General features: G+C 33.6%; 3 protein-coding genes across 6 annotated transcripts in view; 2 read left to right on the top strand and 1 right to left on the bottom strand.

The window, feature by feature from the left end:
• Positions 1-4,966, top strand: part of Liprin-gamma (liprin protein kazrin) — a 140,778-nt gene extending 135,812 nt beyond the window's left edge. The window contains exon 15 of the mRNA XM_077439256.1: positions 3,664-4,966. Coding sequence (XP_077295382.1) covers positions 3,664-4,149 — 486 coding nt within the window. The 3' untranslated portion in view covers positions 4,150-4,966. The remainder of the gene's footprint in view (positions 1-3,663) is intronic.
• boca (LDLR chaperone boca) lies at positions 4,177-6,489 on the bottom strand. The gene is made up of 4 exons (XM_077439692.1): positions 6,367-6,489; positions 6,015-6,169; positions 5,682-5,936; positions 4,177-5,608 (listed from the first exon to the last, which is right to left on the bottom strand). The coding sequence occupies exons 2-4, from the start codon at positions 6,149-6,151 to the stop codon at positions 5,428-5,430; spliced, it is 573 nt and encodes a 190-aa protein (XP_077295818.1). The 5' UTR covers positions 6,152-6,169; positions 6,367-6,489; the 3' UTR covers positions 4,177-5,427.
• A 1,201-nt stretch (positions 6,490-7,690) lies between these two features.
• spin (lysolipid transporter protein spinster) overlaps positions 7,691-27,564 on the top strand; it is a 32,439-nt gene continuing 12,565 nt past the window's right edge. For all 4 annotated transcript variants that reach the window (XR_013261094.1, XM_077439701.1, XM_077439700.1 and 1 more), the window contains exon 1: positions 7,691-8,067. Coding sequence is in view for 3 of the 4 variants with exons in the window: in XM_077439701.1 (XP_077295827.1) it covers positions 7,884-8,067 (184 nt within the window). In the remaining variant the exon portion in view is untranslated. The remainder of the gene's footprint in view (positions 8,068-27,564) is intronic.

Raw genomic sequence — 27,564 nt, 5'->3', positions numbered from 1 at the left:
TCGCTTGCACCCAAAATATTACGCGTTACAACCATATACACAACGAAAGCATTTAAATTGCAATTAACGCTTGAATTTATACGTTTAGATAAAAAAAAAATATTGAGATAGAAAACCAATCCTTATAAACGTGGTGAAATAAAAAATTTGCCAAATAAATGAAAAATAGCACGGGAAAAAAATCCGTAAAAAAAATATATTTTTGACTTTTAAAATTCGCTAGACAATTAATTAGAAGTATTTTAAAGCAATGAAATATAACAATTGATAGAAAAAATATCTGGCTATTGATTCCAATACTCACTTTGAGCGTAACAATCCTAAATTTTGAGTTAAAGACCGCAATGGCCAGAAAACTGTAAAAATCGCGCATTTTTTTAAACGCTCATATCTCGTAAACGATCACCCACGAACAAAAATCAATATCATATTCGAATTCAGTGGGTCAAACTTAGTAAAGATTAATTAGTCTCCGCTCTGGTAACTCAAAAACGTGATTTTTTGTTGCTCAGTGATAATTAATTAATTAATTACTGCAAAAATTATTTTAAGCATAGTATTTTTACAGAACATTCTTTTTTAGTTTTATTCTATTCAATTTCATAATAAATTTAAAAAAGTATTTGAAATATTTTTCAGTTCTTGAATTGTTACAAACTCAAGACATGTTTCATTAATAAAAATAATTTTGATTTGTTTTTACAATCTAGCGAACTACTTAATGTAAATATGCATATTAAAATATTTTTTTGGCTAAATGTAAATTTTCATTAATAAAAATTCAGTTAAAAGCACATTATCATTTTTAAAAATCCTAGGCAGTCAAAATCGTTTAAATTTGGCTATTTACAAGATTTGTTTGTATTATACTTTCAATTTTAATACCCCCCCCCCCCCCCCTTTGACCGTTTTCTAAATCCGTTAGTGACGATTGCATACATGTCTCGTCAATCTGATTTTTGCTATTCAAAACAACGCCATTATTTATACAACAGCAATCATTGCATTCATTGTCTGTTCAATCTTAATACATCAGTTTTTTTCAATTGCTAAAATTTTCATAAAGTTCAAAACCGCCTTTTTGGTACCAAATATGTAAATGTAGGTCTGCAAAAGTAATCTAGCTCTTATGTATAATATCGTAATGTAGAGATTAATTAGGTGAAAAAAAAATCTTCAAAAGTACGTATAACTGATTTTACAAATGAAATATTCCAAACGAATTTTTAGCCCTTGTATTAAAATTTTTGCAATTGAAAATATGTGTATTGAATAAATTTATTGAAAATATACATTTGTATATTATATGTATTTCAAAGACGCATAAATGAAATGTTTTCGAGTAAAAATTGAAATGTTTCACGTTTGTATGATTTCGCCGTGAGGCTGTCATAAATAAAGCATTGCTTAAAAGCAAAAATGTCCCAGGGGGATTGAGGAATATAGCAAACGGAATCTCTACTGCAAAGAACTACTTTATGTAAAAGCCTAATCCTGAGTGACTCGGAGCTAAACTCTGTAAATGGATATATCTGTGTGTTCAATGAATTTTTTATATATCTCATCCTATGTCCAAAGTGCTGCTCTTATCTTTATAATATTATTATTTTCTGTCACTTCCTTTTGAGATTCGACGATGTCACTGTCGCACATACACATATGTATATAAATGTATTCACCTTTTATAAACATAACTGCCGTCTGAGTACTCTATTTTATTAATAAATAGACTGAATGGGTACATACGTATATGCAAAATAATCTTCCATTTGGGATTCAAATATGTATAGTAAGTATTAGAAAGAGTCATCAGTTTTATTTGAATTCGATTCAGCGATGCTCCCGTATTTTCATTCGATAATAATACATTTGAATTTCAAATAAGCCTCTTATTCGGTACTCGCGGTCTTCTTACTGAGAAGTTTTCAGCTTCTTAAATAGCCACTAGACTGAGAAATGCATTTGAATGTGAAAGCACTCAATTCAGAAAGCAAAGCAACCATACAAAAAAGTATATTTAATACCCTTTCAATTCTATTACTATGTATTGATTTTTACAACTGAACATTTTCTGACCTTTATGTAATACTTTATAAGTCAGACCGCGAGACTATCATTGTTTTCATTTATACAAGCATTTAGCTAGCTTCACTTGGCTAGTATATATGTAAGTGCATATTGCATACATTTTGAATAAATTTAATAAATAAATAAATTCACATAATTTTGGCCATTTTGGATATTTTTTTTATGAATATCCAACCAATACCGATAATAAATAATTTTATTATTATTAAAAATAAAATTATATACTATTGCAATCTTACCATATTTTAAATTGATTGTATTTCTTTCCTTTGAAATAAATAAAACCAAATGCATAAACTGTTTAATATCTACTTCTACAATATAAAGATGAACGTTTGTTTGTCCGCTTTCTAAATCTAAAGATTTTAATTTAAAACCACCATTTGGCATACTCTCATACCTTTTTTACAAACCTCTTCTTATTGCATTACTGTAATTAAGACTGTAAACTACAAATAATTTTGAAACGTACTGTTTTTTTTACATTCACCCACCTTAGCAAAGGTTTTGTTTTTGTTTCTTATTATACATAATTTCATATTAATTATGGCGTTTTTCTATTTTTGATATAACTCTTGAAATACATAAAAGCATTCTTAGTTTAAAAAAAACACTTCCATAAATTCATTGAATTTCAAATCAAACATTAATTATTTTTCAAATGTACTCCACATTCATCATTCTCATATATGTAGAAATCTTTTTCTGAGTGAAAGATATTCTGCCTAAAGCATTTTCCTTATATCACCTTCAAATATAGATTTTTCATTCCAAATTGTTTCATTTCAAATTGACATTGAAAAGGGGTCAATTTGAAATGAAAAAGGTATAATTTGAAATGAAAAATGGTCAATATTAAATGAAAAAGGGTCAATTTGGAATGAAAAACCTGTACAATATGTGGTTCGGTGATTATTCCATATGGAGTTTTCGGGTGCCAGATGTTCCATGATCGAGATTTTAGTGACTTGCGCGAGATCGATTTTTGCGGAATGATCCGTATATATACCCTTGATCTATATGATATATAAGCACTTAATTATTCTATACACTAACCAATTCATCACCATACTTCATATCCATCCGCCATCCGCTACTTCCGTTCGTCTCTGTTTTGACCAACTGTCATCCATCTCATTACACAAATTTTTCTGACTTAATCCACTCGTCTCTCCTGTGGCTTTCCTTTGCACCTTTCCTTTCTTTCGTTCATCTACCGTCCATTCTTCTAGCTACAAGACCCGCACATTGCCATTTCAATTTCTATACTCTCACCATTACATCAACCACCTTTATAATACTTTCAGACCCCTCCTCGTTATACTAAGCATACAGCATTCTGGCGTTCAATGCCCAAGTTTTGCATCCATAGGTCAAGATCTTTTCCTTCAGGCACAGTGGCATTTCAGATTTGAACACGGCATTCATTCGCCATACACTTCATCCTTATTTCATAGGTCTCCTTATTTTCTCTTCTTTAATGCCAGACATGTCAATTTGTATCATGCTCCTATATTACCACTATGTGAATCACCATTGTATTGATATAAAACGAATTCCGTTTTGATTTTTCAGGGCTCCATAACCCGTGCACTCGGCCTGAAGCCGAAACACGAGAAGACTTCCCCGTCGAGCTCGAGCGAGAGTTCCAGCGTGATGAGCCGCTGGAGTAGACCATCACCTCCACGCACCAGATCACATCTCAGCATAGGCCATCCGAGCATGGGTCGACCGTCGTCTTCTCTCGACTACGACGACTCGATATACGAATCTCCGCAGTCGATATACGACTCGCCGTCGACCTGTTACAACCCAACCCACATGTCATTCAGGGTATCGTCCCAGCAGAGCATCAACAGCAACATTTACAGCAACGGATCTCAAGGGTATGACGAGATCACGGGCGTTTCGCACCGCACCTATTCGCAGAGAAGCGTCAATTCGCACAGGGTGAGCTCGCCGTTGCCGATTCACGAAGAGGAAAGTGTTCATAAGCAGAAGAAGCACCGAAGAGTTAGAAGTATCGGGGATATTGAAGCGGCCGCCACGCTCCCCGTTTAACGCAATATGATATTAGATTATTTTTTTGTGTTGAAAATATTAGGTAATTTTACTATTATATATAGGAGAATTGGTGATTACCACGATTGCAATATGAAGACTGATATATTTTGATTCCAAAGCTATTAATCTGCTTTGTATTGAAAGAGAAACGAAAGGATAAATCCAAAAATTGTATATTTACACTTATGTAAGCGAACATTAAAATTATGCTTACTGCAATACTTGAATATATATTCCAAATAATTAAACAATTTTACCAAAGATAAAATTATAAACATATTCGAAACAGCTTTACTTATTCGAGCGGAAGTTAACTATATATGTATTAAGCAATAAGAATTATTTTGTATTGTAAAATCAAACGTAATCGTAAGTTTATTTATTATGAAAATTGAAACGACACCGCTCGCAGAGAATTGAATTGAATCATGAATCATTTAAGAAAAATTAACATCCAGTAATGATAGTTTTAAGTGTTTGTTGTGTTGTGATTTTGTGCTGTTTCATATGTGCTGCTTTGTTTCTGTTACGATTACTTTTTTTTATACACAAATTTAATATTACCTGTTATTTACTCATCGTATCTATGATTAACCTTGTACAATTGCATTTCTATATCGTTTCAATAAAAGTATTTCGTCATCTTAGTACAACCCTCATATCCAAAAATACTGATATTTTATAATACATACATTAAATCATTCAATGAAATATCATATAGACAAAAATTTTTAATCATATCATATGTGATATCATTGTAACTAACCATATTATGTACACAATAAACAATAAACTATATATGTGGAGCAATTATAAGCATGTGGTTTTATTCAAGTGGCTGGCAAATACCAAATGCAGTAATATATCTATTGAATGGGTCACAAGCGATGCCCCAATTACATAATCAACAAAAAAGTCAATCTGAATTTATTAAAAAAAATGTCGATAGTAGGTTTGGTTTCAATTTTGATACAAATTTATTTTATAAAAAAATATACATAAGAGTAAAAAAAAATGTGAGCGTTTATTCACAGAATAATCGCTATATTTTCTTTGTTTAATGTTTACAATAAGAATAAAGGAATTTTGTAAGTATGTAATTATAACAATTTAAATAGCAGATCTGAAATAAAACTTAATTGCACATGTTTATGTAAAGTTGTGCTTAGAGAGAAAATAAATCATTATTTTGCTTATGATAACCTTAACGGTACATATATACGTGATAATTCAGTACGCTATCACTGGCAATGTTACTCAAAAATGTGAAAAAACTCATAATTCGTCTTTCGGATTGATAGCTTCATTTATTTTGTCAGGGAATTTTCCAGGATATATTTTACTTTCAATAGACACCTCTTTACATTCTTCCTGTTCAATCAGATAATCTTTGGCTTCCCACGCTTGCGAACCGTCTTTGAACATAAATATCGCTCTATCGTCGTCTATCAAATACCTAAAATAAATACATAAAAATGATTCATAAATATCGGACAAACTCTTAAATCATATGCTCAATTGAAGAATACCTTTCAGCTTGAATGTGATTGTTCCACAGGCTCGTTTGCCAAAGTTTGGTAAGTGTTTCAGTTCTATCTTTAGATGGACTATTGGCAACGGCTACAAAGGCCATCAACGTCTTTCCTTTCTTGGTAGCTTGTAAAAGAGCCTCTGGATTACTCGGATCGAGATTTTCGAGGTTTAGCGGGGGTGATTTTCGAAGATATTCAGGCAATTCATCTTCGGGCAACGGTTCTTCGTCTTCATCCCATTGATCGAGAAGCCTGTGACGATAAGTAAGTAAGTAAGCATATCATAACGAAAGACAGAACAATATTTAAATGAGATAATTAATATGATACCTTTCTAAATCTGCATCGCTATAATCACGAACGTCTTTCTTTGCCCAATCGGGTTTCTTGCTGTCTTCATATTTTTTACACTGTAGTTGTCCAATACAAAAATATAGAAGTAATACAATAAAGAAGATTTTTGACATTTTTGCAGGCAATTCAATCTGAAAAACAGAATGTACATATAATCGATATGATGTAGCGTTAGTCACATTTTTTGGGCGTTATTGATTTTCTGAATCAGATGTATTTTACAAATATGTTATCACATTTATCGATGGTTTTATTAAATAAGATTAATATTTCTTTAAATGCAATTACAAAAACTCGCCGAGAAAGTGTCAAATAATGTAAAACTTACCTAAATTAAAAAAGATGAGTGATCTTTTTCTTTAATTTTAACAGTAAGCTCAACACACCGGCGAAAGGCCACGCATATCAATAACTAACTGAAATGTTGGCTCGAACCAACATTTATACGACCAGCGCATAATAAACGTCAAATCACACAAAAAAAACTCAATTTGTCTATATAAGAGGAAATAAAATTTATTTCCATTCATAAAACGATAATAAATATTTAAAAAAAACCTAGAAATTATAAAATTTTAATGCATTTTTAAAGGGGAAATATTTCAGTTATCAATGACTACCTAAACTAAAACGGTTCGGTGATTATGTTGCACAAAGCGATCTCGCACACTTCACTAAAACTCAATAAAGCAACATCTGGCACCTGAAAATTCCATCCATCGATGGTTATCCACGTGAACTATCATACTAACAAAAATCGAGAGCCAGATATGATGTATTCCCGATTTTAGTCCGTTTACCAACTAAAACATGCCGATTGAAAGAAAAATAACATAACCGTCAGCTTATAAACAGGAGATGATAATGTGTGAGGACAATTCCCGTGTATATTGAGTTAAGATCTTTATTAATTATTTTGGTTACATGGAATAAAAATTCAATGCAATAATAATTAAAAAACTTTATGACATAAAAAAATTAAAGTTTGGCTTCAATCGAGCATATTTTAAAGCTACCTTTTGAACCCAACGAGTCAATATTTAAATTCTTTAATTAGAATTTCAATTAGAAGGTCGTTTAGAATATTCTAGAAGAACGGAAATTTTTTTGATTCGAGGCCAACAAACTTTCCGTAAGGATTTTTTCATCGGAAGTTTCAACGAGTCATCTATTTTGAAGGAACGAAAAATCTTATGCGAGATATGTGATTCTCTATATATTTTTTGCTAAACGGATTATTGCGCGAATTACGATCGTTGCCACAAAATTCGCGAATACGGAATATCTGATAATCGAGTTCTCGTTAGTACAATATTTCAATTGATGGAGTTTTTGGATGCCAGATGGTTCGTGATCGAGATTTTAGTGACCGTTTTTTGCGGAATAATCACCGAACCAATATTTTTTACATAAAAATCCAGCACCAAGTGAATATTATTAAAAGTTTCCTCGACATTGTAAAATGTTTGTAAAAATAGAACTGAACGTATTTCATACGCAAGAACACAAAAATTCATAGAATTATAGGGACTCTCAAAAGTGAACGGGTTTTGGCCATAAAAGTGTCGACGACGCTTCGTACTCGTGGCGTGAGAAGCGCGGAGGGCAGAGAGAGGAGGGGGGGGTGACTCCAAATCCCACGCTGTCACTTCAGTCAGACGCGGTTTGTGGCGTCAGTTGGTCGTTCTGCGTGGTTCGTTGTGTTTCTTTACATAACTGACCGTTTGAAATTGAATGAAATAATTCAAATATTTAAATGAAAACCATGTCAAGTTGTCGATCGCGCAATTGAAACTCGTCTACAGTTGTATTTTCATTCATAAAAACACTACATTCCTAGTCAAAATGAGTTCCGGCCGCGGCAGCCCCGCGCTTCGCGACTCCGAATCGGGCGAAGCCCTGATCGGGGGCTCCCCCACGACGGTGGCCCCCTGCGCCCCCCGGGGCTCCGACAGAGCCAACAAATTCACCGTAGCCGTGCTCTGTTTCGTCAACCTAATCAATTATATGGACAGATTCACATTAGCGGGTGAGTGCTATTTCAAATTTGACACATTTAATACATTGAACAATTCTCTAAAGTACCCTGAACCAATTTGTACTATTAGTACCATTTCTGTATGTATTTTCTATATGGGAATAATACAACATTATTAGTATTATACAAAGTACATAAATACATATCAATTAATATCCACAGAGACATCTATGGTCAAATTTGTAAATTTGCAGCATTTTTAAACAATTCAGTGAAATTCGAGATTGCTGAAAATTCAAGATTTTGCGAGAAAATAGGTAAAGTTGCCAGTTTGTTGGAACCGTTACAATGAAAATCAGATAAATTGGCAAACTCTGATAGGAAACGATCGACCTGGAGTCACGAATCCAAGGTCTGGCCAGCAAAAAGCAGTGAGATTTGTACCCGTGACCAATTTGTTCAAAGCAGTGTATGCTAACCACTAAGTTACTTATAATATAAAATATAAATGTTTCAAAGATTTCCATTCTATATTCAGTACTTGAATAATATTGAGGATTTGAAATCGACAATTTGAATTGAGAACCACAAATTTAAATCTTTGAATAATTTTATACATACAACAAAAAAAGTCACTATTGATACTGTATTTTACTTTCATAAAACAATATTTTACTTTAATAAAATAATCTAAAAAAGTATATTAAGAGTTCAGTGCTTAATAAAAAATATAGCCATTTACAAATTTGAATACAATTCAAATAATATGTACTTATGAATTCATTTTATAAATGATTCCAATTACATATAAATATTATTACTATCCATTTGAACATTATATTATCAATCATTAAAAATAATAATGCATCATACATCAATTCAAGGTAATACTTATCCATATGCTCAAAGTAATATGTAATACTTCCACACGTTGCAAAAAAGTATCACAATGCATTTCAAACACCTCGTCGACTTGCTTTCGAGTGCTCCCTTGAATTTTTAAGAGTTTTTCCAGTCTTATTTTAAACACACCCATAACTCTTGACCCTTTTTAGACCTTTTTTCTTTTTCTTATGTATCTCCGTGCTCATTTGAATAACAAACCAATATAAACTTTCAACCACATCAAATAGACATGCAGCCAGAGGTCTACAAAAAGATCAAATACAAAGCCATTATACTTTTATGATATAACCTTTATGATAGCTAGAAATCCATATAGATTCATATGACTTTAGATAAAATATTATGATAAAGCTAATACAGCTTTGATGTACGTATAATACATCAAACTATGTATATTTTTTCATTGAATATACATCGTTGAAGAGCATCTCGTATTAAAAGTACTTGAGCATACAAAATTGTATTTCAAATGAGGTACATTTAAATGCATTTTCTTTCAACGCCCACCATTCTTCTCCGACACAACAATAGAACCAACAAAACCATCCCACATATTTAATATAATATAATACCTCATATACTTTTGGGTATATGGCAGTTTTTGCATCCAAATTTTTTACTGCATTCTATAATTTAAACGGCATCAAAGTAAATAACCAATCTGATGATCTTCCGCATATATTATATATTTTTTGTAATAAAATATATACTGTTATAATGCTCGAGCTTGATTTGAACAATATAGCCGCTCTTTAATATTGTAAATTGCTTCAGCTACCTCGTGATAAAGCAATTTGGCTAAAGCAGGTCAATTTTGATACTTTTGCTACGTTCGCAAGCAAATGCATTTTCACATTTTGTAGTGTATTTGTCGGAGTATCAAATTTATTAATCTGATTATAGTCGATAATGAGATTTGTATTATAGACGAAACCTTAGTATTTTAACGGAATGTATGTATTATATTTTAAAATTGATGTAGTTCTGTATAAAGGATTCAAATCATATGTATATTGAATCAAACTGTATTATTACAATTTTTATTTTCACTAATTAAAACGCAGCGAGCACGAATATGATAATGTGGTCAAAATTATATATTAAAATCATATCATCACCAGCAGAATAGACTAGTTGTTAGCATATAAAGCTTTGAAGAGTGGTCACGGGTTCAAATCCCACTGGTTTCTACTGGCCAGACCTTGGATTTTTGACTCCAGGTCGATCGTTTCCTATTAGAGTTGGCCAATTTATCTGATTTTCATTGAAACGGTTCCAAAAAATTGGCAACCTTACCAATTTTCTCTTAAAATCTCGAGTTTTCAGCAATCTCGAATTTCGCTGAATTGTTTAAAATGCTGCAAATTTGACCATAGATGTCTCTGTGGATGTTAATTGATATGTATTTATGTACTTTGTACAATACTAATAATATTTGTATCAAATGTACAATGTTTCTGGCCAGGAAGGCTTACCCGTTAGGCCTTCCTGGTATAAATTAAAGATAAAATAAAAATAAATAAAATATCTGCTAATATAACCAGCAAAGTGAGCACTTGTTATTACTATTTTATATTATTATTGTATATATAATTTGAATTTTAATCACCTGAGTACAAAGTTGAGCTATAATTAAACCTAATAGGTCAAATATGAGATAATTTTTAATATTTCAAGTTCAATGTCCCTTCTAAATCATCTCATCAATATTTAGCAGGGTTTATAATTCATCACCAGTATTGTTTTATTTGAGATTAAGATTTATTTCTTCTTAGCATATCATAATTTTGACGCAAACGTATCTTGATCCTATCAATTTTCTAAAAAAAAATCTTAATCACGCTTTTTGCGGTCATCATGTAAGGATCTTTACTGGGTATAAACGTTTCTATCGGATTATTCATACATAAAATGCAATTTAACACGAAGGTGATTCAATTGTGATTAATTTTGCAGTTGCCATGACAAATTTTCTATATAAACTGCATATTAGACATTCAATTTAGTTCAACTGAACGACGTTGCCTACTCGGATGACAGCCACTGATCTAATTGAACAATTGTTCTGAAACTATTTATCTGAATTCATGAACGCCTGTTGTCGATTGCTTTAATTCGATAATACGATTCGTTAGTTTGATGCTTGATCCTGTTGAAGACTTCGGAATGTCTGTCGGTGATTGTGATTGTTCTATTTGTTTGTTATCGTGGTAGTATATGGGCTTTTCTAGTTCGATCGATTTGAGCATATGTATATAAATCGAATCGTATGATGAATCTATTTCAAGTGTTCAGCTCTGGCTATGTTTAGCTTTTCATGCGTTCCATGAAGTCTGGGTATGCGAGTACGGGTGCAAAGTGTCTTTCTCACAGTTTCAAACGCTCCAGAATGTAAAATATGGTTTTTTTGGTATATAATATGCGAGAGAAATGTGTGTTTGATTGTTTGAATGCTATCTCAATAGGTCAACTAAATTTATACCAGTTGTTACTAGAGCAGAAATCAGAATATTCCAATAAGTCACATTGGTTTGGTTTTAAATTTTCGGTAGCAATTTTAATTTATTCATTATAGTATGAATTTTGTGTATTGTTATATTTGAAAAGTAGTGTTTTTTGCTAAATTTTACTGTTCTGAATTTTTGCTTCAGATTTTCGATTGCCTTCTGAGTTTCTTCTATCAACACCTTTATGTTTATGGTGTGAAAATATTTAGTTCTGCTAGGGATCAAATTTGTATATAATAAGTCAGGGATAGATACTCATTAGGGCAGTCCCAAATAACAATACACGATCCAACAGTGTTGAAAAAAGTAAGCAATAAAAAAATGGTTTTCTACGAAGTTAAAGGTCTGACCGCACTATGCGTCTGCGACACGAACGTCAGCGTGCGGCCAAATATTGTTTGTATGAAATTGCATGAGATATAACGCACTATACGTCACGCGACAGAGTTGCCTTTTGCTGTACTGCAGCAGTCGACGGCCGTATAGTGCGGTCAGACCTTAACAATAGCCATAACTACAAAAAACCATATTGCCCTAATCGCCTTCTGTTGTCTAGTAATAAGTAGAGGTAGGATAGTCACAGTGCTATCCATTGTTCGGCAAACCTTTAACAATGCATTTACAACCTTTGAACAATACACGGCCCCCTCAGGCTCCGGTGACTAGTAATAAGTGTATATGTAGGATATTCATTAGGGCAGTTCCAAATAACAATACACGTTTCAACAGTTTTAAATGCAAGCAATACAAAAATGGTTTTCTACGAAGCTATCAATAACCATAACAGCAAAAAACCATATTGCCCTAATTGCCTTCTGTTGTCTAGTAATAAGTGTACATTGGATACCCGTTAGGGCAATCCCAAATAACAATACACGTTCCAACAGTGTTGAAAGCGAGAGATCAATAAAAAAGTGGTCTTCTATGAAGCTAGAAATAGCCATAATGCTAAATAATTATATTACCCTAATCACCTTCTGTGGTCTAGTAATAAGCAAAGATCAGGATTGGGACGATGCTTTTCGTACAAAAAAATGGTTCACTATTGTCAATTATGATTTTTTGTTCTCTTGCTTTGTTAACTAATGGAGCGGTCTATTGTTGTTTGAAAAGCACCAAACCAACGCCTAAGCTTAGTAATAAGTAAAGAGCGAACCCAAAGCGCGCCGTTTATTGTTAAATTGTTGTAAATGCTTTGTTTAAGGTTCACCGAACCTTTTTTTTTTGGAATTTAGCTTTGTAAATATAGCCAAACCGCCCCGATTCCAGGAAAAAGCACGCTCTCTATCCGCGCTCTAGTAATAAGTATACAAGGGATAGCCGTTAGGGCTATCCCAAATATCAATACATGTAAAAAAATAACAAGCTATTAAAATAAAGGGTTTTCTACAAAATTTGAAACAATAGAAAAATAATTTTGCCCTAATGAGTATCCGTAGTCTAGGAACAAGTAAGGTCGGCTGTTAATGTAAAACGGTCTCTTCAGAGGCCGAACTGGGCAATTGCTTTATATTTTAATATTGAATTGATGAAGATCTAATATTAGCGTTGAATATTTTTTATGAAACCGCAAGGACCAAAATTCTCCCTCTTATTAATTATAAAAAAAAATGCATGTTCCAAGGACATGTTTAGGTTGATAATGAAAGAAAAGAACGTTGTCTAATTTTGAGAAATGATTTAATTTGTATAATGTTCTACCAATACGGCCCAATAGCAACTTGCTCCGCCCCAAAAGGATACCCCTCTGGTCAAAATCTGAGTAATAAGTAGTCACCGGAGCCTGAGGGGGCCGTGTATTGTTCAAAGGTTGTAAATGCATTGTTAAAGGTTTGCCGAACAATGGATAGCACTGTGACTATCCTACCTTTAGTAATAAGTAAATACATATTTAGTTTGCTGTATCAATTTCTACCGTGAAAAGAACATTCTTTGACTGAAAATAACATTCTTTGAACATACTGATTTTTCGTTTTGTGTATATTTTTTTTATTATGCGATTTATAGTTCTGATAAAAGAACCATGTAAATATCCATACATATACATATACATATTTTGTGAGTTTGGTTAGAGACTTGAAATTTGAGATAAAGGTTTTTTACAAAACGAAAAAAAGCCCAACCCTCTAAAACGTATTTATGTACACAAATGATTCATGTATCCTGCAGCTTAAAATGGTTCCGTTTTTTTGTATTCGTTTTTTATTGTCAAAGTGCATTCGTTTTTAGTGCAACAGTGTGCACTAAAACAATCGCCGAATGCTTTTGAAATCGTTTAAATTTTTTGCTCGCTTACAAACGAAAGTGTTCAACGTGTGATTTTTCTCAAATACCGGTCAGATGAGTTTCGCAAGTGGTCCAATAAAAATATTTACTTTTTCAAAGTCGATGAACCTGTCTGTATTAGATAAATACCTCAAATCCATTAATACGTATTGTAGGATCGATGATTTTCGATTAGAAAAACATTGTGTAATATGACTGCAAAGTCAAAATGCGCTGCGGCTGAAATTTTAATTCCAATGATTGTTGAAGCGAATGCAAGCCGCAATTTCGTAACGTCTGGTTATAGGCATTCAACAATTGTGCATTCTTGTCTGAAAAATGCAATTCTCGTGTCACATTTCCGAATGCATACAGCGTGTCTTTTTTCAATTGAAATGTACATATTTCATGAAGCAAGTGCCGAGTTTCATTCGCAGTAATTCTTTGCATTATTCTTAGTTTTGTCTCAATCAAGCGGTTTCATCTTCAAAAAATCAACATTTCTCAGTTTATATGCAGACGTACATATTATAATAGTTCTGCGTAGTTTTTTTTTTAATTTTATACGAAAGAATAAAAAAAATCTTACCCAATTGCCTTGAGAGTTCAGTTTCTTACTACAATTTTTTTTTTAAACAAACACTCGCCTTTGCAGATCGCTCCAAAGCGACGAGTGCACTTATGCAGATACAATACAATCAATATACATAAGCATTTTGTACAATTTTTGACCATTGTGGCGCATTATGAATTCCTGTAATGCTACAATGGTCCATAATCTAAATAAATAAACAATGCGAATTCATACAAACATCCACAGTGACATATATGTAGACATTTTTGTATCATTTTATAATAAAATTGGTGAACCTTAAGACGCTGAATAGCTTGAGATTAGCAAGAAAGATAGGAGAGGAAGTGGCAATTTTACAGGAACCGTTTCAATGAAAATCAGAAAAATTGGCAAACTCTGAAACGATCGACCTGGAGTCACAAACCAAGGTCTGGCCAGCAGCGGGACTCTAGTGGAACTCCTACCCGTGACCACTCTGCTCGACAGCATACTACGGTAACCACTAGTCTACGCCGCTGGTTAAATTAAGGTTGTTTTTTTAATATCAACTCCTAGTCCACTCATGTGTTTTTAAGATAATCAATATTTGATAAAGTTAATCGTATGAAGTGGCTCTAGTGCCAAAGTGGTAGGCGATATCAGTTTTTTTCGAAGTGGTTGATGTGAATTAACTTTTGGTATCATATAAATGAATGAAATGGTGTTTCCAACGGTTTGCTTCACCGAAAGACTTCTATTGTACGATTAAATACACATTCTTTTGCAGGTGGATTCGAGATTGTACGATTAAATACACATTCTTTTGCAGGTGGATTAAATTTTGAGACCACTTTCGCTGTAATCAAGTGAAGCCCGATAGGCGTAGTTTATATGATAATAAACTCCATGTATTCCGAGATATCATCATCGCTTTACAATGTCGTGTGTAATAGATTCTCCCCAGATTAGATTCGATTGGTTGAATTAACTCTCCTTCGAATTGAACTCGATTGCAGATTGATAGAATTGTTCTGTATCTGTTAGCAGACCGTGAAAGTTCACGCTCCACTCGTCGTCAATTTCCTCGATTCAAAACTCCGAAGGAAGGCTCGTTTCCTTCGATCTCCCATTATCGTCATCATCATCATCATCGTCGTCGTCGTCGTTATATAGACATTAATGTCGTATTTGAGCTTAATTGCAATTGATGCTGAGTTTTTGCGAGCGCTTCAATTGCGCCATGGGTGGTTAACAGCATCCTATCGTCTGTTCCTCTCAGAATCGTTTTTTTCTCATCGGTTTTCGGTTTATTACGGACCTCTCTAAGTGCCCTTTGATCTTGCTCACTCATTCTGATCTTTGGTCTACTCTAAGGGCTTTTGATCTACCGTCGAATAGCGGCCGATACTCGTTGGAATCTTAATGACTTTTGGAACATGTCGATTCGAAATGCGTTTTTGATGTAACACACGCTCAATTAGACCCTTAAATGCAGTCTGGGCACTACATAAATTATCGAGGTACTAAATTTCAAATTTCTAAATGGACGCCACGCTGTCTATAACAATTTTTTTTTGTTTTTTATTATCTCCCTTGCACATTTTAGCTTGTTCGAATATATTTTCACAACAGTATCTAATTTGGTCGTACATGTACGCTGTTATCCTGTTTTGGTTATTACAGTTATCTGTAAGTCATACGATATTGATATGAAATCACCATCTATGTTTTATCAACATTGAACCATACATGTTTTATCAACATTGAAATATAATCTATAGAATAGTCATTCCTAACAAAAGTATCGCTTAAAAGCGAGCCATCGAGGAGAGAGACGGAAAGTCAGAAGAGAGACAAAAGAGTGAGGAAAAAAAATTCGTGGACGTGATCGTCCCTTATCGTCCCTTGACGTTCAGGGTGGCATTGGGCATATTTTTATTTTATCTATTTACGAAGTATCAATAGATAAAATATTAATTTTAATTCAATTTAAAAATACAAAATATCACTTTTTATCTGTATTAACAGATTTTGACCCATAGGAAGTTGCGCTTCCACCTCTTTCCCACCCTTGTATCAGTGGTCCATAAGGGTACTCCACTATAACCAAGGGGACTCAAGTTGTCTTTAATTTAAACAATTTTCACGATAGTTACAATACATATAAAGAAATAAGAAAGGCGTTTACGCGAAATTAAGTGAAAAATTTAAATAGCTGCCCAAGAGGATTCCTTCCTTGGGAGTGTTATCAGCCCCAAAAGTGGAAGCCTCCTAGTCGCGAGAATTTAGTTGAATTAGAAATATATAAATATACAAATATGACATATCAATCAGAATGACATATTAAAAATAATGTTAGTGTGTTAGTGTGACAGTACTATACATATCATAAATAAAAGAATTTTAAAATCCTTGGAAAAGAACTGTTTTCTTAAACAAATACCTTTTCGATGAATATTTGTTAACCAAATTATCTTTTTTCGCAATGTAATAAACTCTAAATTTTAACAAAATTTTCAATGGTTGCGCGAATTAGCTGTAATCTATGGTTTTGTATAGCAGGCTGTTCTGTAGAATGCACTAATATAGAACTAAAAATATTGGTACCCAAAAATAATTATAATATTTTAGAAACTATTTCTACGTTTGTGATTTTGTTTGATAATGTTTTCCCGTCATTTTCATTTATTAATTTCCTTATTACAGTTTCACATTTCAGGGATATTTGGAATACATCAGATGATGGATAACATAGTCCACCCAAATTCCGCAAATTAATGAGGTTGTGAAACCACATTTCTTCTGTTGCTAACAGAATTGCAATACAGTCTTCACATTTAATTTTTTTCATTAATAATCGAACTACACACCCCGAGATGTAACCGATAATTTGGCGACTATTATCTGACAACATTTGCGAAACTAATTCATAATTCAAAGATGTTGACGTTGTTTCGCTATATCCTATTTCAACAATATTTTCATCAATTTCATCCTCAAAACGATATTTTGAAGACGTTTGATTGATTTGTTGAATAGCTGATGTACAATTTAGTATAGTAATATTTTCAAGAGGTATGCAGTTTCCATTAAATGAAGATCTTAGTTCTAGGTGGTTTAGTAGCTTCTTGTATATTGATTTAAACTGGCAATTGGGGTTATTATTATATCCTCCATGTGATCTGATGTTTCCAAATTGCAACTCAATGTGATCCTGACTAAATTTGTAGGTTGGAATGAATTTTAAACATTTTTCATCCTGAATTATATTATTATACACAGTTTTCAAACTTTGTATATCAACTATATGTAAGTCTCAAAAACCCAGTTTTATTTTTAGTTTCGATCAAATTTTTTATCTTTTGAGTTATTTTTACTTCCGTTACTCCATTTATTTTCTTTGTGGTTTTCGTTCTAATGGTTATTTTTAGTGAACGTAGATAATCTGTAGCGTCATCTAAGAATTTAAAAACTTCATTTTTATTCCCATCAAATAATGAATGTTTATACCCAAGATGTCCTAAATTTTGAGAATTTAATATGTCAAACAGATCGTTCATTTTATGAATAAATTTACAGGTGGCTTCAGAATTTTTATATACAGGTATTTTCGAATCATCCCTACAAAATTCTATTGCCTTGGCAACACTTCAACTTAGTAATTGTGTTGCTAATTTAACCTTCATTATCTGATTTCTAAATAAAATATGACGTGATGATAATTTGTTGGCTATATGAAGACCTTCTAGTTCTTGAGTTTTATTTAAATTACATATGTACATACGACCATTTAATTTCATTTCCTTCGTTATCGAAAAAAAAATTTTGAGATTCAAATGTGTTCCTAACTAACTTGATCATATGGCAAGCATCCAGAAATACTGCTACATTTCTTCCTGTAGAAGGATGTCTAAATGTTGAATTTACATTATTTATGTCGTCAATTTTGCAATCGAGAATTTTCATCGTGGAAATGTTGGTACGACGACAACCATCATTAGTTTTAAAAAAGAATACGGTGTACGGCCCTGTTTTTCAATGAGTGAGGCTGGTCCGAACATCTATACGCACGGCCTGGGCTGAGATGTTCGGACTTTGTCGAACTAATACTACCACACAATTTCACTAGTAGAGTCTATTTCGAAGAGATCCTACTGCTACAGAGTTTAACAAACAACTGAGCAAAACAGCCGATATCTCCGTGCAAACGGAGATTTTGTAGCAACATTTTTGGAAGCAAACAGCGCTTCTACCCACTCTACTTCAATGTTTATCAACGATAAGATTCGACTGTTTCACCTTCTCAGTTTACGTTTATGATTATGTGGACAGATGGCTATTGACATTTTATTGCAATATCGGATTGTCTGTTTAGTTAGTTGATTTATGTGTGTGCTTAAAAGGTTCCGCTGTTGAAATTTCGCCAATGTAAATTTTAAATACAAAGTTTTATGTCACTGATATGAATATGTAATGCTTTTTAGTAGTTTGGCCTAGTTTGATACAATCCTGTGGTGATATTGTATTTGTAGATATGGACGAACGCTGTACAATATATCGGAATTTTTTGTACATATGTACAGACATACATGTAACTGTATAATCGACGTATGACTGACATAAATATGATTGCTCTGTACATGAAATCATGAGTCGGCCTAAATAATTCTTAGCTGCAAAAAGTGACGAATCTATGTAATAAGAAATATCAAGTTGGTCAACGTATCAAAGTCGAGCATCGTGTGGATGCTTGCTTTCACCTGCTGTGTCAATATCAGTTGAGTCAAGTTGACGAGTTCGCGAGCCATCTACTCGTACCATGTTTACGACCCCTTTATGTATGAACTTCAACTTCAAATTTCACATAATTATTTTTCAGCTGACATCTTTTTGGGTATACATGAAGGCGCATACACTTGAAGAGTTTCGTGGCTTCCAACTTCTCCTACATTTCTTCAAATATGGGAATCACCGTTATCGATCACTGTCAAACCTATGTCAATGCAATGATAAAATATCATCGAAAATACTCCAGGGGGTGAGTTTTGGCTTGGATCGCCACAGAATAGATTAGGGTGCTTGTGTTTTTTTATTTACATTGCAAAATTATCTAAAAAATACGTGTCACGTGCCTCTCAGAGTGCTTTAGCCCCTGGAATCGTATGTGGCACATGTTTTTTCTCATATGTATAAAAAACGCTAGCATGCCTGATCTTTGCTTACCCAAAACACCCCTTGGAGTCTTCATCATATATACATATAATATCGCTATTCTGTGTGTATGTCTGAGATAACGCTCGCCGTACAATAATAGTCGTTTCGATTCCACATACATATGTATGTACGTCACAATAACAAAAGAAAAACAACTTATATATACTGATCACTACTAATGCTTCCGCTTGGCAGAGGATTTACCGCTATCTATTGAAAATTTATTTAATTAATTATTAATATTTCTATTGGTATTTTATATTGTTTAAATGTAGGTAGGCAGGTAGTTTTTACTATTTTTTTCATATTAAACAATTAAATATAAATATTAAATTAAATATATTTATATGGTATTTGAACAAAATTCGACCGCGTGGGGATTGAACACATGGGGACCGATGACACATTTCTTTAATTTATTTTTTATTTAATAACTTAATATGCCAACACCCATGCGATGATATGTCATCGCATGGGTGGTATCGTTGTATTAACAGTGATCGATAAAGGTGATTCCCATATTTGAATAAATGTTGGAAATAATAAGATAATACGAGTTAATACATAAAAACACGCACATTCACAACTGGAGTCTACTAGTATCTAGGTATGCCATGCTGTATGATTGTGTCCGCACCTTAAATGTAATAATTTTCCACGAAAACCAACGTTATCCACTGCTTTTATTTTAAAAATAGGTTTGCAATTGTATGCAAATCTTTCAGATCGTTAGACATTGAAAAGCGTCGGCGGATTTCTGCTGCGTTTCTTCCTATCTAGTGATATTTTACGACCGTGCTGACAGTGATGGATACCGCTGAGACCATAGATCTAGAATATACTAGATCCGCCCTCACGTGTTATACTTGTCTCCCTTTTGGCGCATGCAAAATACATGGCGCATGCACAGTTTCTCTTAGTAGGTAGGTAGGTACCGCTGCGTCGTAGGGAAAAAAACTCAACTTCCCCGGTAGTTAAACCCCCCGCATCCCTCAGCAAGTGAAGACAAGATCTCCGACCAAAATAACACGTCTGGGCCCATCTAGTGTATTATACATCAATGGCTGAGACATTAGTCCTATATTTGTATACACTCTGATCAACTCAGCTCGGTCGATCCCCAATGGCGAATTTACTGCGGAATGGCGTAGATACAATCGGCGTGTCTAGCTTTTCCTGTTTGTGCCTTAAGTCGAACTGTGCGAATTCAAACGTTAAAAGCTGCCGATGGTCGAATTATATACCTATTTTTATTTTATTTTATTAATTGAAAAATCAACAGACAGGATGTACATAGATATGTATAAAAAAACAAATAGTAAATAAATAATATATGTAACATCCGAGTCCAATAATAGAGTTTTACAAAAATGAAAAAGATAAATATAAGGAAAACAAATTAAAAAATAAAGAATAAAGGCATGACAAAATATGTAGAACATTGCATAATTCAACTATAGTATTAAAATATTTGGAAAAGGTTATAAAATAGAATATAAGAAGAAATTGAAATTTACAAATATAAAACAAATGAAAAAGGTAAATACAAAATAAACAAATGAAAAGGAAAAGAATGAAAGCTATAATATGATTAAATAGCACATTACATAACTAAACTAAAGTATAAAAATATTGGAAATATTGGAAAAATAGAATAGGAGAAGAAATGAATCAATCGGTCAAGATTCTCTTGATGTTAGACCTGAATTGATGTAGGGAAATACCAAATAGATCAACCTCATTCAGCTCTCCGTTAAACATACGATAAACGCGCTGCAGATAAAAATATTTTTGGGAATTAGTATTGAAAGGATCAAGTGAAAAGAGTGCAACATACATACATATTGTATATGACAGATAGAGATGGGACTGCACCTAATAACAGATTTAGACTCCTCAAAATAACACTGAACACAGTGAAGCGAGATGAAACGGTAGAATTTCCTACATTTCATTTTGTCTCATCAGCTTCACTTTGCACGGGCGCATGTCTGAACTGTTGCATCAATACCTGAGACTGGTAGATCTTGTTACCTGAAGGAACGATAAAACACCAAAATTAAACCCCTGCCTTTGGGATCATTCAACTCTGCAGATGAATTGGAATTCCTCTCATAATCGAAAAAAATCTTTTTATGAACAAAATGTAATGACAGTCAAGTGTTGATCTCTCATAAATGGCATTTCTTGAATTCTTGTACACCCGATGAATTTCCGAGAATACCTCAGTGAAGAAGCATTGTACCTGTTGAGTTCTCACGTACCGATGAATTCGAGCTGATTTTTTTATCAACAGACCGTTTTAAATTTAAATTGGGTGGAAGCACACGCTCAAACACATATCCGGTTGCTACCAGGATCTGACGCTAGCGAGCTAAAACAATATCGACAATGCATTTATTTGCAAGTGCGAAATGTGCGTGTGCGATGACACTTACGACCTTTGAAGTGTCGGTTGGGTCAACAAACGAATCGTCTGATGTGACATCTATTTTCGAGTGCCCGTCGAGATGCTTTTCTTCTTTTGCAGTTTCTGCTCGACACGATGGGTTCAACGCTGGAAATAAATCGCGAACGACTCGTCAAGGCAATGTGTCGAGATGATGATGGAATGACTATACAGTACGGCAATGTTGGTCAAGGTGTTTGTTTGCGGGCCTCAACTACGAATTGGCGAATGCTGTTTGAAAACGTAAAAAAAAGCACGGAAGTGTCGTTTTTACGACATCCTGCGTTTGCTCTGAGCCAATGTGTACTTTCGTTGAATGTATTTTGAAAGTGTAAAGAAAGATCTTCGAAACATTCACTGCATATTAATATGAAATATTCAGATGAGCTCTGGAAGACGCTAAGAATATAATGTAAGCATTTCCGTAGATAAGAGGAAGCACTTACATACATAGATCCAATATAGTTTTGAGAATTCCTTTTTTTTCAAATGTATGTTTAGATTTATCTTCTCGAAACTGAAGATTGAGATAAAATGACTTCTAAAATGAATACTATATTTAAAAATAAACAGGGCTGTGGTGTCACATCATTTACCGACTCCGACTTCAACTTGATTTTTACTAACGATTTTTACAACAAACGATTTTTACTAACCTCTTCTTAGTTCAGAATCGATTTTTAGTAAGATAGACTTTTCTTATAAAATCAGTAGTAATAAAAATTATACTGATTTTCAAAATATAAAAAAAATAAAGGAATAAAAAATCACAAAAAATAGCCATGTAACCCAATTTATTGAATTATTGGTAATGAAATGGTTATGAATAAAAATTAAGTACATTCATAGTGTATGTGTACGAATTTAATCCACAAATAAATCAATTTAATAAAAGTAAATGAGATTAAAGAAAAGTATGAGACGGAGGAAACATCGGTTTTGGCCAAACACATAAAAAATATGTGCAATTTAGCGATTTTATTTATAACTAGTGTAGGGCCCGTTGATTTCAACGGGTGGTTTCGAAAAGAAATTGAAACTCGAATAAAAATAAAGTTAAATATATGGAATCGACTGGTTTCGGAAAGACAAAGGCACAAAAAAATGAAAATTATGAAAAAAATGAAAAATATGAAAATAACGAAAAATATGAAAAAAATGAAAAAAATGAAAAAAAATGAAAAAAATGGAAATAATGAAAAAGATGAAAAATTTGAAAAAAAATAAAAAAAAAAATGAAAAAAACTGAAAATAATGAAAAATATGAAAAAAATGGAAAAAAAAAAATTTGTTGCCCATACTGGTTGATGGTTGATCATAAGAAATCGGAAATCGATTGTCGACGAAAGCCGAAGATACGCGAATGATTGGTTCCCCATACCTCTGAAGGAATACTTCTAATCGAATATTAAGTAAATTTAGAGCGTTTTTTCTGTCGAGGCTGTAGTCTAATGGCTAGCGACCTGTTCTGGGCGAGGGGGCCTTAGTTCGATTCCGTGATTTGGAATTAATTTTATTTTTCAAATATCGCTAAAATATAAATTAATTTCAATTAAAAATATATATTTAATTGTTTTATATGAAAAGAAAAAAAAATGGTTCAAAACCTCGCTAAATAAAATTATTATAATTACGTATTTTTATATGGCGAGAAGGAATATTTCAATTAATGTTTAAAAAAAAGGCGAAATGAAGAATTGGATTTGGCGTGATGCACGTGACCATTAGCTCAATTTAGACACATATTCAGGCTATTTGGGGTGATCGGTTCGAGTCGCGACAAAGTCGTCTCGTCGAAAAATGAATTTATCGATTTTTATCGATTCATTCATTATGTTCGGCGAGAGTTAGGACACACACACACACAGATTACCGTCTTTATATATATGATGTAATTTAAATTCATGATTCTTATAAAGGAATTATTAAATTTAAATTTATTAGTCGATTTACTTCAATAAAATTAGAGACTGAATTTGACGCATACCGTAATATTATTAATTATAAAATGGTCGGAGTCAGTTAATATTTTATTTATGATTTGTTCTGACTACAGTCGTGCTCTAAAAAACTGACTGTGTGCCCTTTGAGGGGTTTGAGAGAAGCTATGTGCATCAAAAACTTTAGTTTCTGTTCTGTTCTATACTTTTAGTTTCTATATTTGGTTCAGATCGGATTCCTGATGTGCATTTCATAATGTTTTTAATATAAGCATGCACTTTTTATTAAGTTGACGTGCCACATTGTGGCACGCGTGGCATTGACTTTCGATCGCTGTACAAGACCTTAGGTGTTTGCTTTCGAGATACTAGTGAGATTTCTTCTGTCTGTAAAATAAGTAAGTGGCTCTAAGAATAAAAACCTTGGACCACCCACAGAATTTCAGCTAGATGAAATGCCGTTATACTTCTCATTCATTATTTATTTTCTTTTTCGCATTCATTTTGCATGTATTGCGCCAGTTGACATGTTTGTCAATAGAAATTAATTAGCAAAATGATATACGCTGACATTAGCCGCTGCCTTTGGACTCTAAACATGTCACCATTGTGTGATTATTATTGTTATTGTAATTTAAATGGTGTAAAAAGTCAATAAAAACAGTCGTGTGTTTATCGAGTGTCGTCACTGTGTTCATTTTTGGTGATAAATGAACACAGTGACGACATGATAATGTTTAAATTCAAATAATTCATGTTTATGTTATACTAGTGGTGCTACCCGGCTTCGCTCGGTAAATGGAAATGAAAAATAAGATTTTAATCCAATGTACCTACTCTAAAGTTGATCGTAAACTTGCAGTATGTATGCAGGCAACGCCAGGCATACGTCATTGATTGAATTCGTGAGTCACGCTTTAAAAAGGTTTTTGTGTGATGATGGTACGTGGGTGATTTACATCTTACAATACATCAGTGATTATTGATGATGCATTTTACTACTATCATTCATTAATATTGTTTTTTTTTCCGATGAGATTTTTGCAGGTGGAAGAACGATGGCCTCTCCATTCGCGGTCATCAATCAGCGAAAGATGCAATGATTTTTTTTAATTCAACTTGACACTGCATTATGGTAATGCTGTCAGAATAATGACAGCTTACATACAATTTATACTGCTCTGAGAACAAACCATTCATGCGGGCTTTAATTTAGATTGAGGCCTTATTAATAATTCATTAGGTCGGAAGGGGCAAATTTTAAATGAAGTCATTTCAGTTTTGTGTCAAAATTGGTATGAAATTGCAAAATTTTATGTAAATTGTACAATGAACACGCGTGCTGAAGAAGGAATCATCAAGAAAAAATTCGTAGATGCATGCCAGAGTGAAGAAATACACAGGAAAAATTAAATAGAAGAAGAAAGTAAAGAAAATCAGCCACTATCGTGAATGAGTGAGCTAAGACCAAGTTGAAATGTTGGGTTTTGGATGTATTCAAAATTTGAGAGCTGTGGTGATAAAACTGCACACGCAAATTGAGGTGATGAAACTCTATGCTAAGTGCTATTTAAACAGTCAACCTCTGTTGCTTTGCGAAATTCTAAGTTTGCGCAAAATCATTAAATGTTCTTGTAACACAGTAGCTTTCTTACTGAGAGGACAAGTACATATGTATAAACTGGGAGGACTCGTGATATTTTCCACCTCAGTGAGCGCAAATTATCAGATATTATTCTAACTTATTTGTCTGGTAGCCTGCGCTCATCACTATTTTCATAATTGAATGCGACGTATGAGCGGAATTTTGATCATCTCTCCTCCATTTGAGCCTCGCAGGGATGTTTAGTATTTGCGACTGGTTCTTATACAAATGTATGGTTCTTATACACGCCCCACCCCAAAATGACCCCCTGGGCTGTTTTCGGTAAAATTGTATCCTTGTATTTATCCTTGCTTGACAGTGATCGATAACGGTGTATTCCATATTTGAAGAAATGTACGAGGCCCCCATAGCGGGGAGCCAAGCACACGATGTGCCGTTCATGGCTGTGTGTTTTCGCCCTTAGCGACTCCTGTATATAATACCAGAATGGTCCAAACTTTAACTTAAATAAATATATACAGCATGGTTGGAACAGCGAAAATAGATAGAAAGAGAAATTCGTGGGTAGGGAATATGACTAAGGTAGCGGAAGATGTTGAAATTGCAATGGGCATGACTATGTAGTAGTCAGATGAACAAAAATAGTACCGGAGAGAATGTAAAAAGAACCAAGGAGAGGTCACACGTGCTCCGGTTCATCAGATGAACGCAACCCAGAACAAGAGCACTGTCGAGCTGACATAAGCGAAGCATTTCATTTCACAATAATTTCTTTCAACTGAAGCACACCCAAGCAGTTTTTGAAAAACAAACACCCAGAATCAAAAGTGACTTTTGTCAAAACCACAAAACCACCGAGCACTGAAAGATAGTAACACGTGTTTCAGTGTAGTGGCGTGATTTTGCCCAACCAAGATTATCTGAATGATAGTCAATAACGCATATTTTCGCTGTTGACCCAACGTCCTACAACGCAAGCTGTCGTCACTCGAGTGAAACGTCAGCAGACAGCCGGTCTGGCATATAGCGTCATGCGATAGTACCACGATTGGTGGACGCGATCGTACGATCTCTCCCACCACCTGGTGTACCCCAGATAGTGCGAACACACCCACCTACCTGTCCACGTAACCGGCGGCTACAATAATATTCAAAATGCCAATAATGTCGAAAAATAATCTAGGCTGACGATCTGGACACGCCCTTAAATGGGGGATTGGCTACCCCTCCCCAGACTTGGGTATTGATGTAAGTTTGGGTCGTAGGTGGGTGGGTGAGTGATATTCGTCATGCAGCATGAATGTCCTTCACCTCGCATTGAAACCAATTAAAAACATGAAATTAAAGAATTGGTCAGCGCCGTCTGCAGTCAGACTGGACGTGTTTGGGTGATTGATATAAATTTTGAGCTACATATTAGCTGATGGATGCGATTTAACTGCACATTGAGAAAAATACTTTGTATCTTTTAAAGCCCGCTTTAAAAGTGAAGTAATTTGACCCTTAAAGCCCTCAACATGAGGCCATCACCCCCCCCCCCAACGAATACAGTTTAAGACACACATACTTTGTATCTCAAAAAAATAAAACACATACTTTGTATCGAATAAAATATTTTGGCATTATAAAGCCAGCAGTTTGGCTTAGTGGTAGCGTATATATTTAGCATCACTGAGGTTAAAGGTTCGTGTCCTCGCCACTGCTGGTTAGATTTGGGGGTTTTGTGACTCCAAATCGATCGTTTCTTTATCAGAGTTTGCCAATTTTATCTGATCATTGCTGAAACGGTTCCTGAAAATTGGTATTAGATCTAATCCTGTTGTCACAAAATCTGCCTGTGTATAATTTGTAATAATTATACACAGTAATCTGAAATCTATAGATATCTCTATAGACATCTCTATAATTTCGTATTTATTATATGTATAAAAATTGTATACAAAATAAAAAATCAAAAAATAATCCATAGATGTCTCTATGATTATTATTTCTGATTAATTGTTATATGCTATATATTCTGCTTGTATATGTATGTATTACTGTATTTCTGATTTCTGATTGTTTACATGTATTCTGTATTTCGTTAACGTACACCCGTCGCATTGGGG

The sequence above is a fragment of the Arctopsyche grandis genome, chromosome 10, assembly GCF_051622035.1.
Source record: "Arctopsyche grandis isolate Sample6627 chromosome 10, ASM5162203v2, whole genome shotgun sequence".
Classification (NCBI taxonomy): domain Eukaryota; kingdom Metazoa; phylum Arthropoda; class Insecta; order Trichoptera; family Hydropsychidae; genus Arctopsyche; species Arctopsyche grandis.
Note: the sequence above shows the minus strand (reverse complement) of the source record. Positions and strands in the feature narration are given on the sequence as shown.

Bases quoted from the DNA above. Each gene is read 5' to 3' on its own strand.
- boca (XM_077439692.1), bottom strand. From the start codon at position 6,151: ATGTCAAAAATCTTCTTTATTGTATTACTTCTATATTTTTGTATTGGA. The intron at 5,937-6,014 runs GTATCATATTAA...TTATCGTCACAG, and splicing joins AGCGATGCAGATTTAGAAAG to GCTTCTCGATCAATGGGATG. The intron at 5,609-5,681 runs GTATTCTTCAAT...TATTTATTTTAG, and splicing joins AATCACATTCAAGCTGAAAG to GTATTTGATAGACGACGATA.